Raw genomic sequence first — 24,586 nt, 5'->3', positions numbered from 1 at the left:
AAAGAAAACCTAATGAGGCAATGAGAGTAAGTTAATGGAGAACTTCAGTACAACGTTGCATCCCAAGAGGTGATAACAAACTTACTTGTTATCTAAATGAAAGGCTGCTGTTAAAGGACTCCTGATAAAGTAGCATGCTTACAGTAACCAGAGGAACTAGTATTGGTATATAAACGTGTATATGTGTTTGTCGGAGGGATAGGATGGGCAATCTCTGTTAGAGAGGAGCTCCGTTATAATCAGGATACCTTACTTGTATATACTGCTTTGTAGTTAACAACCTTTCTTATCCTTTCCTTTAGATGAGTTTTATGGTCCTTCACATCCGTGACTCCAAATCCACAGCTCTGTGCATACACCAGCTTTCAGAATTGAGTGTGCAGAACACAGAGTCCCACAGACCATCCATGGAGTGCTCGGATTAGAATCCAAGTCTGTGTAGCTCCAGGGGTCTCCAGAGCCCTCCACCCTTTATACAGAGGATGATTTGTGTCATATTACATGTCATATGTTATATAAAAAGGGGAATATGTTTGACTCTCAATTGAACCGAGTCTGGGTAAAGTGAGAGTCTCTAAGGCCAACTTTTAAATCCTTTCCCATAGGATTCTATGAGCATCCAGAAAAAGCATCATCCTCCTACATAAGGATTGAACAAAGGACAGAGAAAACCTCCCACCTTCCTGCAGGTGAGCTGGTGACTCTGCTGAGCACCTGCAGTGCCCCGATGAGAGCCAGGACTGCACATCACAGGCACCCGTTCTGGAGTCCAGGTATGGGGCGTTCCTTCTGTAGACGATGCACGTTTCCTTGAAATCATCATTCACAGCATCACGCCTTTTTAATGCTTTTACCTCCACTGAACGCCTAGGTTTTTAACAGCTGAGGCCAGGGCTTGGCAGCCTCGAGTTCGGCCAGGGCTGTGAGGTTGGGCAGGGGAGCCGGGCATGAGAACGCCAGCACCTGGGAAAGGGCAGCCGCTCGGCCTCTGCACGCCCCGGGGTTGGGCGTCCTCCGCCCTGTCCTAAAGGGCCTGGGTGCCGGGCCCCCGGTGGCTCTGGTTACCTGCTCGTATTTCTCCAGCTCCGTATGGTAGATTTGTCTGATCTGTGAGAGCTTGGCTCTGTAATCTGAGTGCTCCACTGAGTTGTCGGAACCGGCCCCTCCGGAGGCCGCCGCCGCCGCCGCCGCCGCCGCGGACCCTCCGCCCTTCTCAGGCCCCGCCACGCCTTCCGCGAGCAGCATGTTGTCCAGCCGCATCAGCTGGGGGTCCGTGGGCTCCTCCTCCTGGGCTCCTCGGATACTCAAAACTACAGGAAAACACAAAGCGAAGGGGGCGTTGGTAGGGACCCGAGGAAGGAAATTAAAAAACAAAACACCGTTGTGTTATTTGGCTAAATGACCCTCCAAGTTACTGGCAAGATGGCATCTGAGGAATAAAAAGAAATGCTGGAAACAGAGAGAAACGGGGAAAGGACTTGCTTTGTTCCAACATTACACTCCACTTGTATGTGGGACCTAGAAAAATCAAATTTACAAGAGGCAGGAAGTAGAATAATGGGTACCATGAGTTGCGGGGAGTGGGGAGCTATTGTTTCATGAGCACAGAATTTCACTTCGGGAAGCTGAAAGTTTTTGAGATGGCTGCAAAATTATACGAATGTACTTAATGCCATTGAACTGTACATTAAAAAAAACCGGGAAATTATATCTTACATATTTTTTTATCACAATAAAAATTTTCAACTAGAAAACTTTATCACAAAACACATTTTTTACTTTTATCCCCAAACTGTCTAATTTCAATTTAAGGAAAAGCATTTCCCACTTTATTTCTCATTTTAAATTTCTGTAGGTTTGTGGCTTTGCACTCATTGCCTTTCTTTGTAATGCTGGATCGGTCTAAATTTTTTATTTCCAAAATAACCTGAGGTACATAAATCCAGTACATTTGGAATGAAATCTTAAGCCCTTTCCTGTGGACTAACAGAGAGTGAGGTCTAACACAGCAAGAAGACAAACTGGCTCTTCAGAAGGGTGGCTTAGCTCCAAAAACTGAGATCTATCTGTTTTGAGTGATAAGGACCCTGTCCTGTTGGAAACAAGGGTGAGGTCCTTTTAACAAGCTGTCTCCAGGGGTTCGGGGAAGCCGGTGCTCTGGTAGGACGGCGCCTCAGATCAATGAGATGGCTGCTTTTTATTAAAACACCAGGACCCTTGGTGGTGATTTGGACTGAAGGAGATCCAGTGATTCAGTAAATCAGCAGAAGAGCGAGACGGTCTTTTTTTTTTACTACCCCTTCAGACAACCTGCCATAAAATAAATCACTCATCTAAATCCAGTTCAGTTGTCAGCAGCCAAGTCTTTGTTAAGAGGGAACATAAAAAGTGTTTTCAATTTTTAAGAAATTGAGAAGAATGTGTGGGTAGGGTAGGAAAGAAGGGAAGTGATTAAAGGCAGAGGAGAGGGGTCCAGTGTAGGTTCACACGTTGGGGACGGAGATGGCAGGGTCTAAGTCCCTGATGGACATCTGCACAGCAGAGCAGAGTCAAGAGCTGTTTCATGGCAGGGTGCATCTGGTGAGCCCCAAGGGGATGGTGCCAGTTCCAGGCGTCCCCCCAGCCCTGGCAAAGGAGGGCTGCGGGTTGTGACAGGGAAGGTGAAGAAGAGCTCGATATGAGGGTATGTCTAGGTGTTTGAGCATTCCATCACTATAATACCAGCATAACTGCTGGCTGTGCCTATGCGCTCCTGGCTGCCAACAGGCAGCACAAGAACCAACCCTGAACTTTGTTCAGAAGGAAATCCCAATTTCTAGGCCAAAAGGGAAACTACAGCATGACTTTCACAGAACACGAGACTGTCAATGGAATGGCGAGCCATGGGGACCAGTGGTGGCCGTAAGGAGCACAGAGGACAACAGGTGCAGGGCAGAAGCTTGGGCTCCTTGAGGAAGTGAAAAAGGATGAGAGGAAGGGAAGGAGAGGGCGGGAGGAGGGACAGCAGGTAGCTGGGGAGGAGAAAAGAAGGAAGCCGGCACCTAGATGCAAACCACACTACTGGGTCATGAGCTTCTCTCTTCAAACCTGCATGTGTAATATTCTGCCACACAGAAACAAAATTGCTATAGTAATGACGGCAAAAGGTTAGATCATTGAGGATTATTTTGTAAACTTTTTTTTTCCAATAAAATCCTTCTATTGTAGGCTCAGGAGACTGAATGGAAAACCGCTTCTTCAGCTGATCTCTGAATAATAAGGATTTAGTCACGTTACTGTTTCTCAAATTTATTTACTCAAATCTCGGAAGCACTCTGAAGAACGAATTTCACTAACAAAGGTTTCCTTAAGAAAGCAGATGCCTGCTGTAATCATTCCCTGAATGGTTATAGGCCCTAAAGGCACCAAAAAGAACTGGTGCATCCCAGCATCTGGTAGCAGCGCCCAGCAGCCCCTCCTTCCTCACCTCTATGTGGGGTTTGTGGGTGTTTCTCTTCTCACGATACATTTTAATTGTCTTATCAACAAAGATATTTATGGACGATTTACAAATTAGAAAAAAAAAAAGAATCACCTCTGAGACATTAATAAATATGGCTGTTTCACTTTAGCTCGATTATTCAGAACATGGAATATTGCTGGGGCAACATTCTACTCTCCCATTCGCTCTGCTGAATCTCATGTCCAATATACTTCCTTCAGAAGGGGCCGCAAGCCTCCTTGGCTGGCAGGGACATTCCCTGCGATGCTGAGGCTGGTAACCCTTTGGCCGGGTGTCAATGCCTTCAAGTGGATCTACCTGGCTATTCCATAGCCAACTGGTCCTGCGTGCAGCCCAACGCTGAGAGATCTTAGGACAACAGCAGCAAAGCAAAAAAGAACGATTTCCTATTAACGGTCAGGACTTCCTTGCCAGGGCTGGCGTAAGCACTGCCTACCTAAGGTGACATCAGTATCCCACCTCCTCCAATCCCACAGGTGCCCCAGGGGGCCTTATTCATCCCATCAGCTTATTCCTCTAACGAAACTCGGTGAGAAATGAAAGAAGGGGGAGGCAGAGAAACAGTTCTGGTCCTGATCCTCCAGGAGCTACGGAGGTGATCACGGGCACGTCACTATTTCCTGTATACCTAATATTTACCTCTGAGAATATTTCCTCTTTCTAGCCCCTCACAGTTTCACGCCTATGCTCCATCTTTTTTAAACAGTCAGTGGGAAGCACAGACAATGCCACACAAACTCTACATACCTCCTCATTAATATTTTGCTTGGCCTTCAAATCTAACTGGCTTTAAATAAAATAAGAGAGGAAACTGCTAAGGCTGACAAAGATCACTGAAAGGATACACTGCAAACCCCTACCCACCATGGAAGTTTCAGGAAGGTGGAAGAGCTTAGAGCAGAAAGCATACTGACTCTTTTCTTTCAGGTCTGAAAGATACATTTAATTGGGCGCAGCGGCGGCGTGTTGGTGGGGTGGGGGGAAGAAAGTGTTAGCATTTCACTTAGCTTTTAAGTCATTTTATAAATCCTGCAAACACATACTCCTGAAAAAGAAATTTGAATTCACTACAATTTAATAGAATTAGTTTCTAAATGTGGCCAATTAGAAATTGATATGATAGATACAGTGCACCACAGCATAAATGTTGCTTGCATTTACACTCAGAGTTCAGGACACATAAATACGTCCCAAATCAGAGATCTGAAGAAAATAAAAGAATGAAAAGACAAGGGGGAAAAAAGCCAGCAACAGTCATTTCCAAATTACACCCTTTAAATTATACTCAAATTACGAAAATCGATAATGATTGTGCAAGAACCAAAAAAAGTTTTTTAAAGGAACAATATCAACAAAAGAAAACCTTAAAAGAAAACCTTTATCTTGCACTATTTGGCAAAGAAGATTCGGTTCTGGAGGACTTGGGCTGTGTCTGTAACACTTGGAGGGGGCAAGGATGGACCAATAAACAACCTTGCACGCTCATATTTGCAGCCAGAACAAGGAGAATCAGAATGGGTGTTGGGATGCACTGATACAGAAACTGTTCAGCTCGGCAGTTTAAAAAATCCCACCAACATTAAATAAATAAATGAAAAGGGTGATATGTCTAAGCAGAACTGATACTACCTATTTATTGCTTGAAGCCAGTACTCTGGTGAGTAGGAGACAAAATGATTATTTAAAAGCTCCTTTTTATCTCTGCAGCACCATGCAAGACTCAAATGAACCTTTCGCTGGGACACCAGAGATGTTAACACTCATCCTCCAAGATCCAATTTCAACCAGCGGAGCTGTTACCTAATCCAGCAACCATCACATATGATCAGGTTCCTGCTTCCCTGATGGGTGCCCTGCGCTCTCTCCCTCCCCCTCACCTCTTTCCTCCCCACCCCAGCAGCTTTTTCTGAAATAGGTTTTAAAGGGCCAAATCCTCTGTTTCTCCCCATGCATATAGGGTTTTAATGGCCAGGCAGGCCCGGACACCTCCACTACCCAAAAAAATTGTCATCAATTGCAGTGGATATGCAATCCACAGAGGGCTTGCCCATGAAGATATTTAACCCATTTGGTAGTAATTCTTATAGAAGGAGTTTCCTTCTCACAAATCCACCCAATTATGGAAGAGACCAGTTGAGACAGGTAGGTGATTTACACAGGAATTGTCACAAGCCCTTAGAAAAGCTTCTGATGTCACATGTGCTTTGCTGCTATTGCTTGCCCTGGGGTTAATTCTTCGGTAAAACTCCTGAGATAAGGGGACTGTCACAGCATTGTCGGAGCTGCTCTCACCACTGGTCTCCTGCTGTTCTTTCTTCCTTTCTTTTTCTTTACATAAGGAGAAAAACAAACCAAACCCAAAGGCATAGTCAAGATCATCCTTGGCGGGAGGGCTGCATGCGAGTTGTTTTGTCCTTGGCTGAGCGACGGGGGTCCGGAGCAGCCCCAGCCAATGCCCACTAGAGGGCACTCTTTCTTCACCAAGGACTGGTTCTCCAGGCCGGTGAACAGTCTGGTCTCCAGGTTAGTGCTGGGGAAATGCCTCTGCTCACATTCAAACTTCCACAGGTGGGGGCAGGTGGGGAGGGGAGGAGAGCAGATCTACAGACAGGGTAGTCTTCAGATTTGGACAACAGTCCAGGAGCCCAAAGCTGAGCTGGGAGAGAGAAACAGAGATAACGAACAAGACAGACAGCAGAGAGGCAGGTGGTTTCGGGAAGGGCACAGGTGGCCTCCCGAAGGTGTGTGCAGAAGGCAGGCTCTCTCTGGCTGACCTCTTTGTTTGATACCTAGGCACAACCCTCTACACAGAGTGTCCTATTGCCCAGGAGTTAAGTCTTTACCACATCCTACCAGAAGAGTTAAAAAAGAGAGACCAGCTCTCCCCACCTCATTCCCAAGTCAGCTATGCAGTTTAGAAAAACAGTTGCACCTTCTATTTGTTCATAAAGTACTTGGCACACACTGAATTACATCACCCTATAAAACATGAAGTAATGTTCCAAACTTACATAGCAGGTAATTGAAGATTATAAAGTCAAAGCACATTTCCCCAAAATCAAAGCAAATGAGACACAGACAGCCGAGACTGAACTCTAGCTCTTTAACTCTCAGACACTTTAGTCCTCTGCAATATTGGAGTTCTGAATCTTTTTCGCAACAGGCAGCTACATGGATGTGATATCTATTCTTTGCGTGTGTACGCGGGCACGCGCGTGTGCGCGCACACACACACACACACACACAGTCTCTTCTGATGTCCAAGTCACATCAATACTTTGGACAAGAAGAAAACAATCAGATATAAGTAATAGAAGGAAGCTCTTTCTATTGATTTCCTAATTTCTTTTAATTTCTCTAAATCTAATCCCTTCCTGTTACCTCTTTCCGCCATCATGGTTAGAGCCACTGTGTGGGTGATAGAATGCCCTCTTCTTTCTCAGCCACAGAAATCCACTCACCACAGTCCTATCTTATTTTAAATCTCAGCTCAAAATCCTTCTTCATGAAATCTGCCCTGATGAGAACAGCCAAAAATGATCTCTAAGCCTGAGTCACCAGGTCACGTACTGCGGACACCACCGCCATGGGGCATCTCAGGACACGCCAGGGCACACCTACCATCTTGCCAGCAAGACTGTGAACTCCTGAAAGGTGGTTCCCCACACAGCCTCACGGGGCTCTGACACTTAAGTGTCTGTTCCAGTATTTCTTAGGAGCAATATAATAAAGAATCAAGGAGGGAAGGAGGATGCAGACTGGGGAGCTCCAAGACCTTTGCCTCAGCTTCCTGTTCTCAGCCAGGCATGTGTATGTGCGTGCTCTCTTTTGCCCTGCATTCCAGTTACAAGTTGTACCAGAGCCAGCGTGCTGTTGGGTAGAAGGCTGTTCTCTCTGCCACCTCTTCCATATCCACTTCAAAAAACTGTCAAATCTGCCTTTTCAAATCTGACAATTCTAAACAAGCAAAACTACGCTGGCATTAGGCCAGAGCTTCCTGGACCCAGCCTGGTATGTCCCCAGTAAGCCAACATTACCCGTGACAAAGGCGCTGGGTGCTGGGAGAAGCCTGGCTCGTGACTGGTACCTGGGGAAGAAGCCCCCTGTGAGGGCTGACGGGTCCTGGCAGCCAAGGGGCCACATAGAGGTCATCTTCACAAATGGGCCCTCTGAGGAAGGCTCAGTGCAGTCAAACAAATTACTGCTCGAGTACCTCCAAGGTGACAGTGACGAGCTAGATCCTGGGACCTCAGATGAACCAGACATGGGCTACGACTTCAAGAAGCCTGTGGTTTATGCTCCTCCAGCCCCTCGGACACAGGCCACCAGCTGCTTTAAGGCTTGTGGACACATGAGATTGCCAGGGTCGGCGGATGACAACCGAAAATCTCCAACTGACGCACACACACTTCGTCCTCTGATTTTGTTTACTTCTTGTAAGCACAATATAGCCACAGCCTGGAACCGCCTCAAGTTGAGAAATAACTACGCTATCATTTGATTCTTCTCAACCAAAGGTGGGACCCAAATCTTCTGTTAGTGTTTTGAAGCTCAGGGCAGCAGATCCTGATGTTCTTCACTCCTAATTCGCAATCTCTCTGTCTGATGTGAAATATCTTTCTTTTACGGTGATTTTTCAAGTTATTCATCAAACAAATAGGAATGACTGATGATTCTATTTTCTAAATTTTACAAGTCAGCATTACTGATAGCTGTCAGTCAGCGTTTCTGAATAGCACAGGGAAAGCAGTTACCACCTCAGTTGACACCTTCCAGCCCCATGTGGAGACCCTGGATGCTGTAGTGGGCCTGGAGCAGCCTTTTCCAATGAGAAGTTCTAGTTTAAGAAGTCTCCAAATGGCCAGGCGCGGTGGCTCAAGCCTGTAATCCCAACACTTTGGGAGGCCGAGGCAGGCAGATCATGAGGTCAAGAGATCAAGACCATCCTGGCCAACATGGTGAAACCCCGTCTCTACTAAAAATACAAAAATTAGCTGGGCGTGGTGGCGTGCGCCTGTCATCCCAGCTACTCGGGAGGCTGAGGCAGGAGAATTGCTTGAACCCGGGAGGCAGAGATTGCGGTGAGCCGAGATCGCGCCACTGCACTCCAGCCTGGCACCTGGAGACAGAGCAAGACTCTGTCTCAAACAACAACAACAAGAAGAAATCTCCAAATGTTGAAATCCACCCTGGTTCACCCAAGGCTGTCTCTCAGCCCCCTAGAATCTCAAAGACACCGAGTTGGGACTTAATCTAGGTCCAGGGTTTCTTAAAGTAGGGGATTTGATTTGATAAGATTATTTTTAAAGCTGTTCCAACTGTTTTTCTTAGTCTGCTAAGCAGGTAGACCAAAATATAACCAACTTTAGGGATTTGAAGGCTTTAGTCAAACAAAGGTAAGAATTTGAGGTCAAGTGTTTCATCCCAGGAGTATTTATTGAGCATTTACTACAGTGCCAGGCACTGTGCCGACTTTCCATATAAACATGGTCCTGTGAGGAGCTGAGATTCACTCAGGTTTCACATTTAGCCAACAGCCACTATGTGTAAAACTTTACGTGAGGTTTTAGGGCAAGAGGTGAAAACAAAAATATATGACACTCTTGAGACAGTTTTAGGTTTTTGTTTGTTTATGTTTTGAGGTTGCCTTTAGAGAAACACACCAAGTTTTTCTTGTGATCTTTTTTCCTGGGCTAGGTTTTGGTGGTTCTGGTCACGAGTATTTTCTACTTCTCAGGGATGCATGGGCATGGATCCCATTCACATGTTCCCCACTTGGCACACGGCGCCTCCCTGGTCCAGCTGGCAGGGAGAAAGCTACTGTGCTGGGCGATAGGCCCCTGCCTTTCTGGATGGGTGCCGGCTGCCTGGGCGAGGGGCTTTGGTCCTTAATAGCTCAAGTCTGGACTGCTGCTCGGGAAACCCCTTTGCCCAAACAGGAGCTACAGAAGTTGGTAGGAGGGCATGGCTTACACCAGCTTTGGCGTCATGCTGACATACACAGAGGTACGAGGGAGGGGAGAAAGCCATCGGAAAGACAGAAGGCCAGGACCAGGGCCAGGGCCAGGGCCAGGGGAGGGTGTGTGAGACTGGTAACCCATGATACAAGGAACAGTTTCCTTCTTAGTTACACATAAAAAGCATGAAAAATGTGGAGCCAGTGGTTGGCAGCTTGCTGTGCATTCCGTGGCGATGAAAGCTTCTCTCTACAATGGTATTTCCTCAAGGAAGCAACCACAGAGAAAACAGAAGAAATTTCTCAATACTCTTTAGCCTTAAGGTGAAAATGTTCTGCAGCTCCGAGTCTCAATGAGGCACCTCGCACATTGCCTGCTTTCTGGCAAGAGCTAACACATGATAGAGTTCCTTCTCCCCCCATACTTTAATACCCAGAGAAGTGTTAAGTATGGGCATGGGCTTTCTTCTATTAGCGCCATAGCATGGCACACAAAAAAATGTGCACTAAACAGGCCTTGGGTGTCTAGGTTCAAAGCCAGGCTCAAGGCTCCTACTAAGTGACTCCACCTATGCCAGAATTCTTACTAAGGATTAAGTAAGGTTATTTTTATAAAAGCACATGGCAGTGCTTGGTGACTGATATATTTTAGATTTTTGGTTAAATCTAAATCATTCATTGATAAAGATCCCTTTGGGAAGGATTAAAAAGCAGGATGGACTTAGAGTTAAGAGTTTGGTTTTTCTGCATGTTAGGAATCAATGACACAGAAGAAACCAGGAAAAGCCATGAATATACTTACACACAAACATGCACGCACATGCACACAGACACAAGGACACACACACACCCCTAACTCACCGTCCTATGCATCCAGGCAAGCTCACACCCATACCATCACAGGCTAAGAAATCCATAGATCCTCAGCCAATAGAATAAAGTTCAGAATGTCTTCTTTCTCTCTTCTCCCTTCTACGGTCCTTTCTTGCTATTCGCCCACATACATTAAGGATCCTGCAGCTTCTGAAGCCTTCATTCAGAGGAGATGCCGCAGTCTTCAACCCTAGTGTCCCTCAGCCAGAGGTGACACCATCTACCTGGCCTGGCAGAGCTCACACTGGAAGCCTCCGTCTTTCTGAGGCTGGAAGACCCTTCTGGGAACCACTTAGCTCTGAAGTAATCTCGCCTTGTGTCGGATAAGCTGGCCTGGAAGTCATCTTTAATGGCTGCTTTCAAATTTCCATTAAAAAATAAATAAATTATAACCAGAAGAGGGTAAAGATGCCATTTGCATTCAAAGGTTTGAGGGAGCATGTTTAAGTTTTGACTCTGGGTGGGGTCTGGGACTCACAATCATGCTTCTCCACCTAGATGCAGAGAAACCCCGTACAGGAAATGTTACAATGACATGCGCGGGCTGTGCATGCTTCTGTGTTGTCTTACCCCGCTGCCATTGTCACTACTGTCTTAGGGCTACAAATGAGCTTCCAGCTCCTAGTGACAAGGGGCATTTTCCTGGCCATATCTACAGACTGAATAGGAACAGAACTAGTTTTTCTCAAACTTTCCCAACAATGTCATCAGAACTAAGTTTGAAATAAAGAATATTTTGCTCCCACAGGAATATTTCCCAGGTTTTGAAAACTGCTGAATAATTCAAAGGCAGGGTTCCTAATACAATGAGTTACTGACCTTGAGCAGTCCTTACAGAATTCATCGATAATTGAGTCTTAACTTGATCCGTGATTACCTCCAATTCCATAGATCCCAGAAGACGAGAAATACCACTGATGATATGGTACACCTTCACCCTGCTAGAGCAGGCTTCTCCCCAGTGAGACTGAAATGCAAACCTCTGCCAGGTGACAGCCACAGACAGAGGTGTGCAGAGCAAGGACGGACAAAGGAGTGATGTCACTGATGTCAAAGAGGAAATTCCGGCCAGGGTTACCAATGGCCTGGAGAAGGGCAACAAGGTGCAGTACTGTAAATGACTCCATCCTTCTGCAGCCACCCTGGACCCTGAGCTGGGCTGGGTTCTGGAAGCCACCCCAGAGCGCGAGGCCAGATGGGAGCTCTCACACCCTGGAGACCGGCCTACCAGTCATCTTTGGGCTTTAAGAAAGGGAGAGAAAAAATAAACTTGCATTTTGTTTTAAGCCATGTTATTTTGGGGTTTTTCGGAGGGTTTTGTTTTCTTTGCTTTAGACAGCTTAACTGATCTAAGCTAATACAAACTGTTTCTAAAAATAAGATAAAAATCTAGAAGGCAGAGGGATTTCATCTTAGAGTATTACAGAGAAAATTAGAAAGAGGCAGATTTAATAACCAGAAGCAAGTCACAGAAAAACCCGAGTCGTCACTGTGGGGAACTCCAGGCAACAAAAGGTTTTAGAGCAGATCAAAGAGGTCTTGGTCATTTGCGGGTTCTCTCTCGGGTACTACCAGGGCTATCGGCAGAGGCAAAAGAAGAACCAGGAAGTCTGGGATGAGGGAACAGAGAAAGGCATCACTTAGTGAGGGCATCGGGTGGCCCTGAAGAGCTTAGCCTAAACTGAGAACACAGCGGTAGGTGGTGAGGGGTGGCTGTCTGTGGAAAGCAGCCAAGAGCCTCTGTGATGAGGGGCAGAAGAGAAGAGTCTCTCTTGACCAAGGGAAATCTAAGGGAGGCTAAACTGTAAACCTGTAAGACCAAGTTCTAACAAATTACTTTGGGCTGAGTACCTGTAATTTGCCTTCCTGCATATATCTATATGTATCTTGTAGTGGGATCTTTCCTTACACTATACTAATAAAATCAGGTTTATACTCTAACCAGCCTACTCCATGTGTCAGATACAGAGGATTGGAAGAGAGATCCCAACACACCCTACTTAGAGGAGAAATCACCTCTGTTCACTTTGGTGAAAGCAGAATTTTCCAGCTGAAGGACACTGGTTCTATTTATGGGCGCCCCAGGTCCATTTCAAAACACACGCCAATTAGCTTTTCTTTCTCCATGACACAAACAACACCTGTGACCCCAGTCATCTCACGAATGCATACGAGGTCAGTCGGGGTCCTTCAGGGAGAGCATGTGGATGATCCATCACCACTCATTATAAAAACCACCCCGAGCACATGCCGTGCTGCTAATGAGTCACTCGGGCTGTCCTTAGACACGGGAGCCACGAACACACAGGCAAACAGGCTGCATGAAAAGGAGCCACTGGCTGCTTCTAGAACTTTCCAAGTAGCCCCTGAATGCACTAAGCCTTTAACTGACAGGGAAGAGCGGATGGCAGGACAGGATCCTAACTGTGTCTAGATTCCTGTCCTGGACAAGAGGCACTACATAAGAAATCCTGGTTGTGACAGTGGAATGGGGGAAAGACGACTGAGATTATGAGCTCCGGATTGCAAATCATGCCTTTAATCTTCCCTAGACCAGTCTCTGGATAAAAGAGAGAACATCTCATGGGGACCAAGAAAGCTATTGACTTAATGTCTTCAGGGATGTGTGACATTTCTGCTTTGGGGACGACTGCATGGAGCCATCATTTCCTGTCTCTCTCATCTCAGCACTGTGCCTTCCCCTGGGGACATGAGGCCTAAGGAGTGGCTCTGTTCCCCCTACAGTTTTCCCTGGTGCCTCTTCCTTTCTTCCCTACAGAGTCTAAGTGGCTGAAATCTACAATTCATCAACACCTGGAGGTCAAATGGGTTTAACTTTTCTTGAACTTGAGTGTAAGCATTCAAATTCCATCTTGAGCAAGGCTTCTCGGCTGCCGAGTCAAGTTTCCAGGGGGACATTTTAAAGGAGAAGTAGATTTCAAGTAAATGATTGCAACTTATCGAAAATAATGTGCTACTTAGCATCTGTGGCAAACATCCTGGTAGGCAGCGAGAGGAAGCAGTACTGGAGCAGATGGGAGCGATTAGGCTCTGATTTTCAGACGGGCGTTTTTGTGGTGGTTGTTGCCTCTACTTGCTTTTACATGCTGGTAAAATTGGGAACTCGGGGAAAGTAGGGGGGTCTCTGGACCATTCCTTCTTTCTGTGCACTGGAGATGGGGCCCCCCACTAAGAACTCTCACATCGGAGGCGCCCACCCCTGTGGGGAGGTACAGTGGTCATCATGAACCATCATCATCAAAAAGCATTTAGCGCCACAAGACGCTGGCTAAATGCATCAACAGGTGACAGAGAGACAGATGAGGAGCCATCTTAATTTTCCTTTAAATATCTGCCTCCCTGAGGCTGGGTCTTATTTACTGTGGTTCTTACTGTATTTCTCTGAAGAGGTGTCTGGCTTTCCTGCTCACTGAATGAAGCAACATCCCTCCAACCCATGTAATATCTGCTCTGGACGTTCCTCTGTTTCACCGGCCGGACATTAGCACTGCCCTTTGTAGGCACCTTGTTGATGGCACTTCACTGAGCCCCACTCTGGTTGTATGGGACAGCCCCTAGCAAGCCATCCCTATTTCCATGAAGACACTGGGGCTGGCATGCTAAGCACCCTACAATCCTTTGCAGAACAGAGAGGAGGCTCCAACTGTCCCCACTTCAGCAAAGGCCATTGCAGGGGCTCATGCTTTCTGGGGTAACAGACATATGGTCATCCTAGAAGCCAAATTTGCTTTTCTCTTTCGGTGCCGCCTGCTTTCCAGCAGCACTCTGTTTGACTCTGCCAGACTGGTCATGTCCACTTATGTTCAGTGACAGCCTTACAGCTCAGTTAAAATAAAAATCTCTCAACCCGCACAAAGTGTGACTGGGCTGCACGATTTTGCCAACATTGCTACTCCTACAAGGACCCCAGTTGGTCTCTCGGTCAATTGTTCATTCAACATAATATACTGACGATCTACTCTTTGACAGGGCCTATATTTCAGTTGGGGAAACTTGACCACAAATAAGACAAGTGTGCAGAATCATGGGGGAAAGAGCTAATATACAAAGTGAAATTGCTAGAACAGCTATGGGGACAGCATGGTAGAGAATAACTAAATACTTCACTATATTTTCTGTCATGGAAATTAAACCTCACAAATCAATGATCAGAAATTACCTCCTTTGCTTTTACTCTCACATGAACGTTATGGAGTATTATTAACGCTTTTTTAATCAGATGAGGAAACTGAGGTATTGGGAGTCAAAGTGGCCCAAGGGCACACACCTAGTTTGCAGTTGACTTCACTCAAGGTGTTATCCCTACCTCACAGCTGTCTCCAATTGCAGCAAGGCTGGTAGCAAGCAAAGGCAATGCCCTGAAGAAAGAATAGGGTTGAGCCTCAAGTAGCAGCTAGCAGCGTTTCACAGGATGAAAGCCAGTGTGGACTTTATGCTGCCTTTTGCAGAATTTCATTTCTGTTTTCCTGAACTAGTCTAAACCAAGGAAAATTACTAATAATAAATAGGTAGTTTTCTCAGCTTCAACTCTAACCTATTCTTTTTTTTTTTCCTGACACAGGGTCTCACTCTGTTGTCCAGGCTGGAGTGTAGTGACGCAGTCATGGCTCATTGCAGCCTTGACCTCCCACGTCCCAGCAATCCTCCCACCTTAGCCTCCCAAGTAGCTGGGACCACAGGCACACACTACCACGCCTGGCTAATAAATTTTTTGTAGCGATAGGGTCTCCCTATTTTGCTGAGGCTGGTCTCAACTGATCCTTCTGCCTTGGCTTCCCAAAGTGCTGGGATTATAGGCATGAGCCACCGCACCTCACCATATTGTTTCTATACCACACCATCAAAAATTACGGTTGTGCAAACACTTTTTTAAATGCTGAATTTGACTTCGCTTTTTGGGACAGGAGACACAGATGTGGAACAGAAGTGACCCCGTTTTTGCTGTGTTTGGTCATGAATCGCACTGGCTTGCTGGTGTAAGACCTTCGTCTTATCCAGTATCATCCAGCAGAGATATCCTCCAGTTCCAGGCTCTGTTCCCAATCTGCAAACCAGAACCATGGGGCCACCTCTCTGCCTTCATACGTTACCAAAATAACAAGCGGGCTCAGAAACACTAAGAGAAAAGGCATTTTGAAGGCTTCCAGTGAGACAAGCATCTAGCACTTTTATCGAGATTGTTGAATGTACATATAATATGTACTCCTTTTTCCCACAAAATACAAAAAGGTTATAGAATCATCTCAGTCTAAAGTAAACTAGCTAATTTTAAGATTCTGCAAACCAATGTGAATTATGTTCATGTAGTTCTCTTTCCTTTTCCAGAGCGAATCCCATGGAACCGACACTGGTATAGACCAAGAGATTTCTGCTTTAGGGAAACATTCAAACAATGCTGCTGATTGTAAAACCGAGCATGGCAACAGCAGGTTGGGGATCAGACAGGTAGTTATCCAGCCTTTAAGTGACAGGGATGTAAATAATTGTGAACAGAATAAAAAGCAGAGATTTTCTTAATTCCTCCCTCCTTTGTTCGCTACTACTGTAGTCCTGTGGGAGTGGCAGGACCCTAGACTTTTGAAATACCACAGTAAGTGATGATGTCTGTGAGAAAATGCTCAGTTCAGCTTCATGGTCAGAGTCTCTGGAATGCAGCCTCAACCCTTAAAACCTCCTGAGATTTTGATGTCGTTGTCGTTTTGAGGTGGGGTCTTCCTCTGCAGCCCAGGCTGGAGTGCAGTGGCCCGATCTTGGCTCACCGCAGCCTCCGCCTCCCGGGTTCAAGCGATTCTCCCACCTCGGCCTCCTGAGTGGCTGTGACTATCGGCACGTGCCACCATGCCTGGCTAGTTTCTGTATTTTTAGTAGCCACGGAGTTTTGCCATATTGGCCAGGCTGGTCTTGAACTCCTGACCTCAAGTGATTTTCCCGTGTCGGCCTCCCAAAGTGCTGGGATTACAAGCATAAACCACCATGCCCAGCCCCTCTTGAGATTATTTCAAAGATGCTAAAGTGAATTACAAGGTGGAGTTTTCTGAAGCTATGATTCTTTTTATGGCCAAGCATTTATTCAGTTCATAAGTAGGGGGGAACAAAAAGCCTTCATTACTTGTACCTCCATCTTCTGAATGGCAGCCCGCCCCCTGCCTCCCATCTCTCTCTCTCCCCCATCACACACACATACACACACACACACACACACACACACACACACAAATGTAAAACCACAAGATCTAGTGCAGAGATTCGGTATTAAAGCTATACATACAGTGACAAGTACACTGAGCTCACAGATTCATTAACCTCTTGAAATTAAAGAAGGGAAAGTTAATCATTGCACAGCAAAGAAATCTTTCATCGCTTAAATTAGACTTAAAACTTTGCGCCTCCGTGTTTCCTTTTGGATATGTTCTAAGACTATAAACACAACACCCTCTGTGTATCCTTTTGGAGGATATGTTCTAGGACTATAAATTAATTTAAAGACCCAAGGAAAAGGAATCCACTTAGGGCACAATTCATCTATTTGGAGAATATGCTCTTCTTTAAGGGACAAGTATTTCCCTAGAAAAGGCAAAGGGAAGAGAACATTTTATGTGAAAAAAAAAAAAGGACTCAAAAAGGAAAAAGGGGGGTGGGGTGGGAATGGCAGAAGAAAAGAGGGAGATAAAGTAACACTCAAGATATTTGCAGATCAAGAGGTATTATGCGGCCAAGATGTCCCAGCAGTGAGGACATAGCACAGCACGCCTTCCTTCTAAATCACATGCCACAGCTGCCCCCTACCCCTTCCAGAGCAGCTTTTCTGTTCTGCTCTTAGCTGGCCATGCCCTTTACACCTAAGGAGCACCCACGTTTCTGGGGATGTGGATTCTCTGCTTCCTAGAAAGAAGGCAAGGAAGTTACCTGAGAAGGAACCTACCTGCAATGAGCTATAATAGATACCTAATAATTTATACTGTGCTTTCAATCTAGGATAGGCTGCCTCTTTACTGAAATCTATTAATTATTCCTTCATTAAATAAAAAACCCATTCCTTGATTGGTTATTATGGGCCAGACAGGTAACAGGCACAGAAATAAAAGACAAAATGCCTGCCCTAAAAAAAATAATGGTTTCATAGAGAAAGGAAGACAAATCGATTATCAGTATACAGAGATGTGGGGGAAGTTTACTCAACAAATGGCCTCCAACTGTGATACCATCGCGATTAAGCGTTTTGACATTCATCCTTATTTCCTTACTCTGGTGTAGACTGCCGCATATTCAGATATACAAACAGATCCCAACGTATGTTCACGCAGAGGGTGACAAGGGCCAGGTGCTTGTGTTTATACTTGTTTCAGCACTCACCCCGTCCTTACACCATTAAACCGAATAGCCATTTGTAGGACTTAAACACTTAAAAGCCAGTATTAAGCAGAATGTCAGCTCTGCATCTGGGGACAAGATACCCCACAAAAGGGATGGGAATCCCAAGAGTGTAGCCAGCATCAATCACGCCAACCTCACTGGGCGGATGGTGATCACAGAATGCACTTCCTCCTCCACGAAGAGCGAGGGCTTCGTAGACTGCACCCAAGCCACAAGCTGCACACCAGACCAGAGATGGGCTGGGAGGAAGAGGCAAAGGTGGTTTCAAGGCTTCTGTGGCTTCGAAGAAAACATCTTTGAGTGTGAGACAGCATCCACATGGTCTCTGCGGGCATCCTTTCCCTGTGGTCGGGCACTCTTGAGTCTGTGGCTGTTGATTTCACCACACACTCAACTTGTGCGCCATGGTCCTCCCTAATGCAACCCTCAAGACAAAGGACCACTGAGATCGCCCCACAGACCGAATCAGAATGTGGCAAGTCTGGGGCAGTGATCTTTCACTGTATGATCTTTGACAGTGGGTCCTGGGGGCAAAAGTCTTTGACTCTTAAAATCTTATCTGGCTCCTTCTGTTAATAGAGAAGAGTAAATATTTAGCCACCAGCACAGAGGCTGAGAGAAAAACAGCTGTAATCAACACTCCACTTCTCACCCCTCCCAGATCAGAGGTGAAGCCGGGCACCCCTGACCCCTAAGCAAGCTTCCTTGGTGTAGCAAAGCACGGAGCCCAGCCAGCAATAATTCCACAAATAAACAACTCTTGCTAGGCACGAAGCACACATCAGACAGTAATCAGCTTATCTAACAGAATAGGCCTCTTTTCCGAACGCAGAGGGGGATTAGCAGGCTTGAATTACAGCCGTGAAGTGTAATCAAGCCCTGGTGGACCCTGGCAAAGGCTACTGTATACTCCTGCTGGGCCCTGGGTTGTTGGCGCACCGTGGTATACCTGCAGGGGACGAACAGGAAATGCTCGCGATGGTAATTACACTGGGAGACAGCAATTGAGAAACGGGGAAGAGCAAGTGTGGAGGGGAGAGAAATTAGATTCCAGCTGATGCCCATGTCCTCCGCTCCTTCCAGTCTTTGGAAAATCTTGAAGTTACTGAATTTGAACAGATTTTTCTGGCTTATTAAAAATAGAACACTGCCTAAATCAGAACGAAGGGCGACCTCCGCCCTCACTTGGTCACAGAAGCAATGACAGCATTGTCTATAGTACAGAGCCCACCGCCTCCAACCACAGTGATGGCCACACGTGGTGACGGGCAACTCAGAGGGGCCCAGCTGACATGGACATCACAAAGGAATTTGAACCAGGACTCAGAAATAGGTAACCCGTTTTAGGAATTGTATCCTCACCTTAAAGATGCTAAAACCAACCAGATGGGGGTTTCCTTTTATACCTCCCAGATGGAGACTTCTCATTTCATATGAGAGTCCAGGACTTAATGATATGCCTACAAAAAAGTCTCTACTTAGTACATTCCATGTAAGAAGGCACCATGACTTCTAAACTTTCTGAGGCTTCCCAAAGAACACTGTGCCTTACTGAAAAAGAAAAATGTCTTGTTTATTTTTTCTTGTTGTCATTTATTTGTGAAGAACTTTCCTTAACACCCTATTCATAGTACCCCACTAGGTAGAACAATTCAACAACTCCTTAGCGTTCCCTTACAGTAATTTAGCCCCCTCTGAAGGGCCTCATTTATCTTGCCATCTATCCTTTTCTCTTATTCATATTTCTTAAAGATCAAAGAATTCAAAGTGGATATAACATTTAAAAATTGCCTTCATTAACATGGGGTGTAGTAGAAAAATCACTTCCTGACTTTCTGGGCCTCTTGAGGCAGATCCACTGTGTTGACATTGCAAACACGCTTCCTTCTCTTCAGTCAAATCTCTCCCAACTAACTCTAATACTAGCTTTCCAATGTCCTCACAACACCTGATCCTTTCCAGCACACTTGGAGAGAGCAGATAACTCCAGGTGACATCAGGAACCCCCTGTGGAGATGATCCATGGGTGAAGAGGGGCCCATGGCCCACAAGGCGTAGAGCACAGTGAAGGGCTCTGAAATGTGCCATGGGCCGCTCGTCCTGCCAGCACCATCCTGTTCCTCACCAGCTTATCCCTTAAGACACATGCTCTCAAAACCACTCCCCACGTTTGATCACAGCATGGAAGCCCTAGAGCAGTGATCTTTCACGCCATAGTCTTTGACAAGGAACTCTTGAGGCCAAAACTGCCAGACTCTCTTAACAACTGAGAAGTGCATAAAACTAATTTTCAAAACAATTTAATTGACTACAGTCTGATTGCTGGTACACATGAAGATACACAGTGTGTCGGCAGTGTCTGAAATAGAAACGTTGAGCTGAGTGGGTCCCTCAATTCAGTCTATCAGTTATGATCTGAGAGTGGAAGGCAAGAGGCAGCATAATATCAAGAAAAACTCGTGTGTGTGTGTGTGTGTGACCTATATGCAAGAGCTGGAAAATAGAAAAACACTCTATTTGATGAGTGACATGGAGCTGAAGATCCTAGGCGAGAGCTTTAAATTCCAAAGTGCAGCCAAAATAATTACAGTATTCAAAATTGGGCCACCAGTACAGAGAGCTGAGAACAATTGCTCTTAATGGAACAAAGCCACAAAACACAAGAAGGAACCAAAATCTACCAAGAATTACCTTGGTGATGAGTTAAGCTGATCTGACCTTCTGATAGTTTTGATAGCCAAGGAACACGGCAGGGCTGGAGCCCAGAACTGGATATAGTCATATCTGAGAAATCAGACACTCAGAGTAGGAGTCACCTCTCTGGGTCTGAGTCAGCAGGCACCTCCCGCCTCTGACAGGCCTAACCACTTATCATGAGCCAGGCGTGCACTCAGGGTTGCCTAAATGCTAAGTACTGCCAGCAAACCTCAGACTCAGCCAGCCCTGGAGGCCTTCTCTGGGGCCACCCAACTATCCCTTCAGACCTCATTCTGACATCTCTGCCTGAAAAAGCACGCAGGGCACCAACAGTCCCCATCACTGTCCCTATTAAGGTGTAAGGGGTACAGGGCAGGGGAGTGGGCTGTCCTAGTCCCTTTCAGGGCCTATATTCCAAGCCACAAGTCTGGTTTCTGTTACAGTTTTCCAAATTGATATGTGATCCTGGTGACAAGGGTCATTCTCTGCACTGGAGTGAGTCAACACCATCTGTAAAATGGCCACTTGCCTTTCTTTTTCCAGACCAGTTGTGAGCTTTATAAACATACTCGTGGCAAAGCCCTGTCAAATTTATTTTCCTGTCTGATATCTGATACGGCCCCAACAAACAAGCACACTTTTAGAGTGGCTTGTCAGAGTGGGTAAATGGTGCTGCACCTTTGGCTAGGATTTAAAATGTCTGAAAGGGGTTTAAACCACATGTTCTTTTAAAGATAGAGAAAATGTCACTGCTGTACCCCAAGATCTAATGGCAAAGAATTTTGGTGTAGTCAATCTGTTATACGTTCCGCACTGTAATGGAAAGTATTTCATAATTACAAGGTGTTGTTGCTACAGGAATCTTTCTTTTGCATCTCCTGTCTGTAGCTAAAATGGATTTTGCAGCAGATCTTTGGCTAAAAGCTATCGGGTGCTTTCCTTAGAAAGGATGATCAGACAAAAGGACAGCTGGAATTCTTGGGGCAGGGTTTTCTTTTTTTTCCCTATTCTTGGGGTAGGGCCCACACTTGAATTCAGCTCTATCTTCCCTCACAAAGATCTCCTTTTCTACATTCCATTCTCCTTCTCTCATGTTTGCCCAGCCCCCCTTCCGGCCTGGAGGCCCAATCTCGATCTCAGACAGACAGGTCTGGCGGGGGCAGATGGGTAATTTTTCCTTTCAGCTTTAATGGCTGCTATTAACAATAAGTTGCCCTGCCCTACTAATGGCTCAACTTTCAGCTTTTTTTCTGATTGCCGATGAGTAACACTGTGTCACATGAGCTGTGTTTAACAGAGGTGTAATAAATGCCAAAGAAAAAATATTACCCAAAATAAAAAATAGTTTGTCCCAGTGTGGCCAAGATCTCATGACTCACAATGTTCATTTCAGCTTCTAGCGCAATTTCTATTTGCATTCTTTTTTTTTTTAAGGGTCTCTGGGGGCTTTAAAAAAGCTGCTTAGGAGGAAAAGCAGAGAGACTGTAGTGATTGTCAAGTGCAAGGAGTTCTACAGTCCAGACAAACAAATGCAGTGTGCAGACAACGGTCAGGGCAGCAAGGGAATCCTCTCAGCAAAGCGGACACAGGCAGATTGGCAAAAAGGTAATACTACATGTCTGCCCTTCATGAAAGGCCCTCCCACGGTGTGGCTCGGAACTTCAATTTTGGCTACCAGGAGACAGACGTGAAGGAAGAGAAGGCTGAACACCATCCCCCCTCTCCCAACACACACCCTTGAGGCAAGAAAGATATCAAGTTCTCATTTTGTTGCAAGAAAACTACATTCTCCTTTTGATAATAAGCACAAAAATACTTCTTTATTTTTCTAATAGTAGCTGGTCGGAACTGTTCCAAACCCAGAGAAAAAAGCAATAAACACTGAAATCCCCTGGCGGTCTCTTAGTTGAAGATGTGGGCAGGAAGTATTCCATATCTTCAAGGTTTTCAGGGAGAAGAAAGAAAACGGTACAGGAAAGGTGGAGGAGGCTCCCAGGAGGCCTGGGAGTGACGTGTACCCGTCCTGTGAAAGCTGGAATCTTTAGGCAAAAGAATCAGGAGGTGCTGACTTTAAATTTAAATTACCTTGCTGAAAAGGATTGGCCCAACACAGTACAAGCAGCAGTCTTTTGAATGAATGCATCTTTTACTGGCCGATGCCTCTCTTTCAGAGGTCACGGCTGTCTTCACCCTCTGCTTTCCATATATCTCAAGCCTACGTAATTAACACCCATATTTTTATTGCACATCTGAGAAAGGAGACCAAGGGCATTAAAAGACACGGCAGTGCTGGGACTTGGCTCCAGAAATGCACTTTGCTCAAGGAAATTCTCTGAGCCGCCAGTATAAATGGTTAGAGATGGTGATGCACTTAAAATATTATAGCAGAAAATAGAGACGAGCAGGTAAGGTAACTGTACAACTGCACCCTATAGGAGAAGATCCTTAAGGGGAAAGTGATGGACCCCTATAGATACAAAACGGCTTGAGGCATCGTTCTGCAAGACGTCACAGCTACGAAACCTGGGAGCAAGAGGAAGAGAATGGCACCAGCCTGCATGGTCAGGAAGGGAAGAAAGTTTCCACTTAAGTGTGAGGCTGAGGTAGTTGGAGTATAGAAGATGACACTGATTAGGAAGATTTCCCAATAAAGAGCTGGCTACAGTGAAAAGAGCACTAGCTTTCTTTTTTGTTGTTGTTTTTTTTGAGATGGAGTTTCATTCTGGTTGCCCAGGCTGGAGTGCGATGGCGCCATCTCGGCTCCCCGCAACCTCCGCCTCCCAGGTTCCAGCGATCCTCCTGTCTCAGCCTCCCGAGTAGCTGGGATTACAGGCAGGCACCACCACACCTGGCTAATTTTGTAAAACCATGTTGGACAGGCTGATCTTGAACTCCCAACCTCAGGCGATCTGCCCGCCTCGGCCTCCCAAAGTGCAGGGATTACAGGAGGGAGCCACTGCGCCTGGCCTAAAGATCTCTCAAAAGGCAGAGATGGTCAGACAGCCTTTGAATAGCAATTTGGACTCCTTTATTTCAATAGCGCTTTATACCTTCCCAACAGCTTTCATATTATCTCACCTGCATTGTCTACCCTGGCCCACACATCAAGCTTCAGAAGCAGATCCTGGATGCCTATTTTTTTTTAGGAAAACAGGTTCAAAGTTACAGCTCACTCAAGTGCAGTTCTTCAATGTCCATGCTCTTTGCACTTCCCTGGGCTTACACCAGGAATTTAGATAAGCATGCACTGTCTGCTTATGTGCAGTTATGTGCTGGTCTCAAGTCAGCTAAAAAGGGAATCTGAAAGCTAAAAAGGGAATCAAAAGGTAGGTAAACTGGAATAGGTACAGGTAAGCAGAGAGAAAGGTGTGGGAACAAACATGAACACTGACTTTTTTATAGACCAAAATGGAGTGAGGGCATGAGGGCAAGCGATGGGAACCAAGTTCCTTTTAGTATTACAGAGTTTCATCATTTATATATGAGTTATTCATAAACGATCTGGTGCCACAGTCATAAAAGTTGGCTCAAGGTCCACGTTTGCCATGCTTCCTAGATTTTCAACTCCAGCTCAATCTTCCTGGTTATGATGGTGTCATTCCCATTTGAACAGCACACACAAGATCTTATCTGGTCCTTACAACAGCCTTAGGAGAGGACTGGTTCTACTGGCCCATTTAATAAATGTCAAGATGAGACTTCATCATGGGAGGGGCAGAAGAGAGTGCATGTCCCAGGGGTCTTCATTGGGGGCAACATTTATTTATAGCATCTTCTGGACCTAATCCTTCCCTTGTGTCTTCTGCTCATTTCTGTAGGGGCCAGGAAAGGAAATGAACCTCGAGTACAGTTCCATAATTTGGGGCCAGGGTCTCATTTGACCCCTGTGAGATTCTTCTTTAAGCTAGCAAATTCAATGTATTTATAAGGGAGTCAAACCACACATACCACGTATGCAAATTGAGACAAAGAATCTGATGTTTGAACCAATTTGAATGGATTTCTTTCTTTCTTTCCTCCTTTTCCTTCCTTCCTTCTCTCTCTCTCTTTCTTTCTTTCTTTCTTTCTTTCTTTCTTTCTTTTCTTTCTTTTTCTTTCTCTTTCTTTCTTTCTTTCTTTCTTTCTTTCTTTCTTTCTTTCTTTCTTTCTTTCTTTCTTTCTTT

At 45.6% G+C, this 24,586-nt stretch overlaps 1 protein-coding gene across 2 annotated transcripts in view; it reads right to left on the bottom strand.

The window, feature by feature from the left end:
- PBX1 (PBX homeobox 1) overlaps positions 1-24,586 on the bottom strand; it is a 298,486-nt gene that overhangs the window by 58,348 nt on the left and 215,552 nt on the right. For both annotated transcript variants that reach the window (XM_017534042.2, XM_017534040.2), the window contains one exon: positions 1,066-1,310. In XM_017534042.2, coding sequence (XP_017389531.1) covers positions 1,066-1,310 — 245 coding nt within the window. The remainder of the gene's footprint in view (positions 1-1,065; positions 1,311-24,586) is intronic.

This window comes from Cebus imitator, unplaced genomic scaffold (assembly GCF_001604975.1).
Source record: "Cebus imitator isolate Cc_AM_T3 unplaced genomic scaffold, Cebus_imitator-1.0 Scaffold84, whole genome shotgun sequence".
Classification (NCBI taxonomy): Eukaryota; Metazoa; Chordata; class Mammalia; order Primates; family Cebidae; genus Cebus; species Cebus imitator.
Note: the sequence above shows the minus strand (reverse complement) of the source record. Positions and strands in the feature narration are given on the sequence as shown.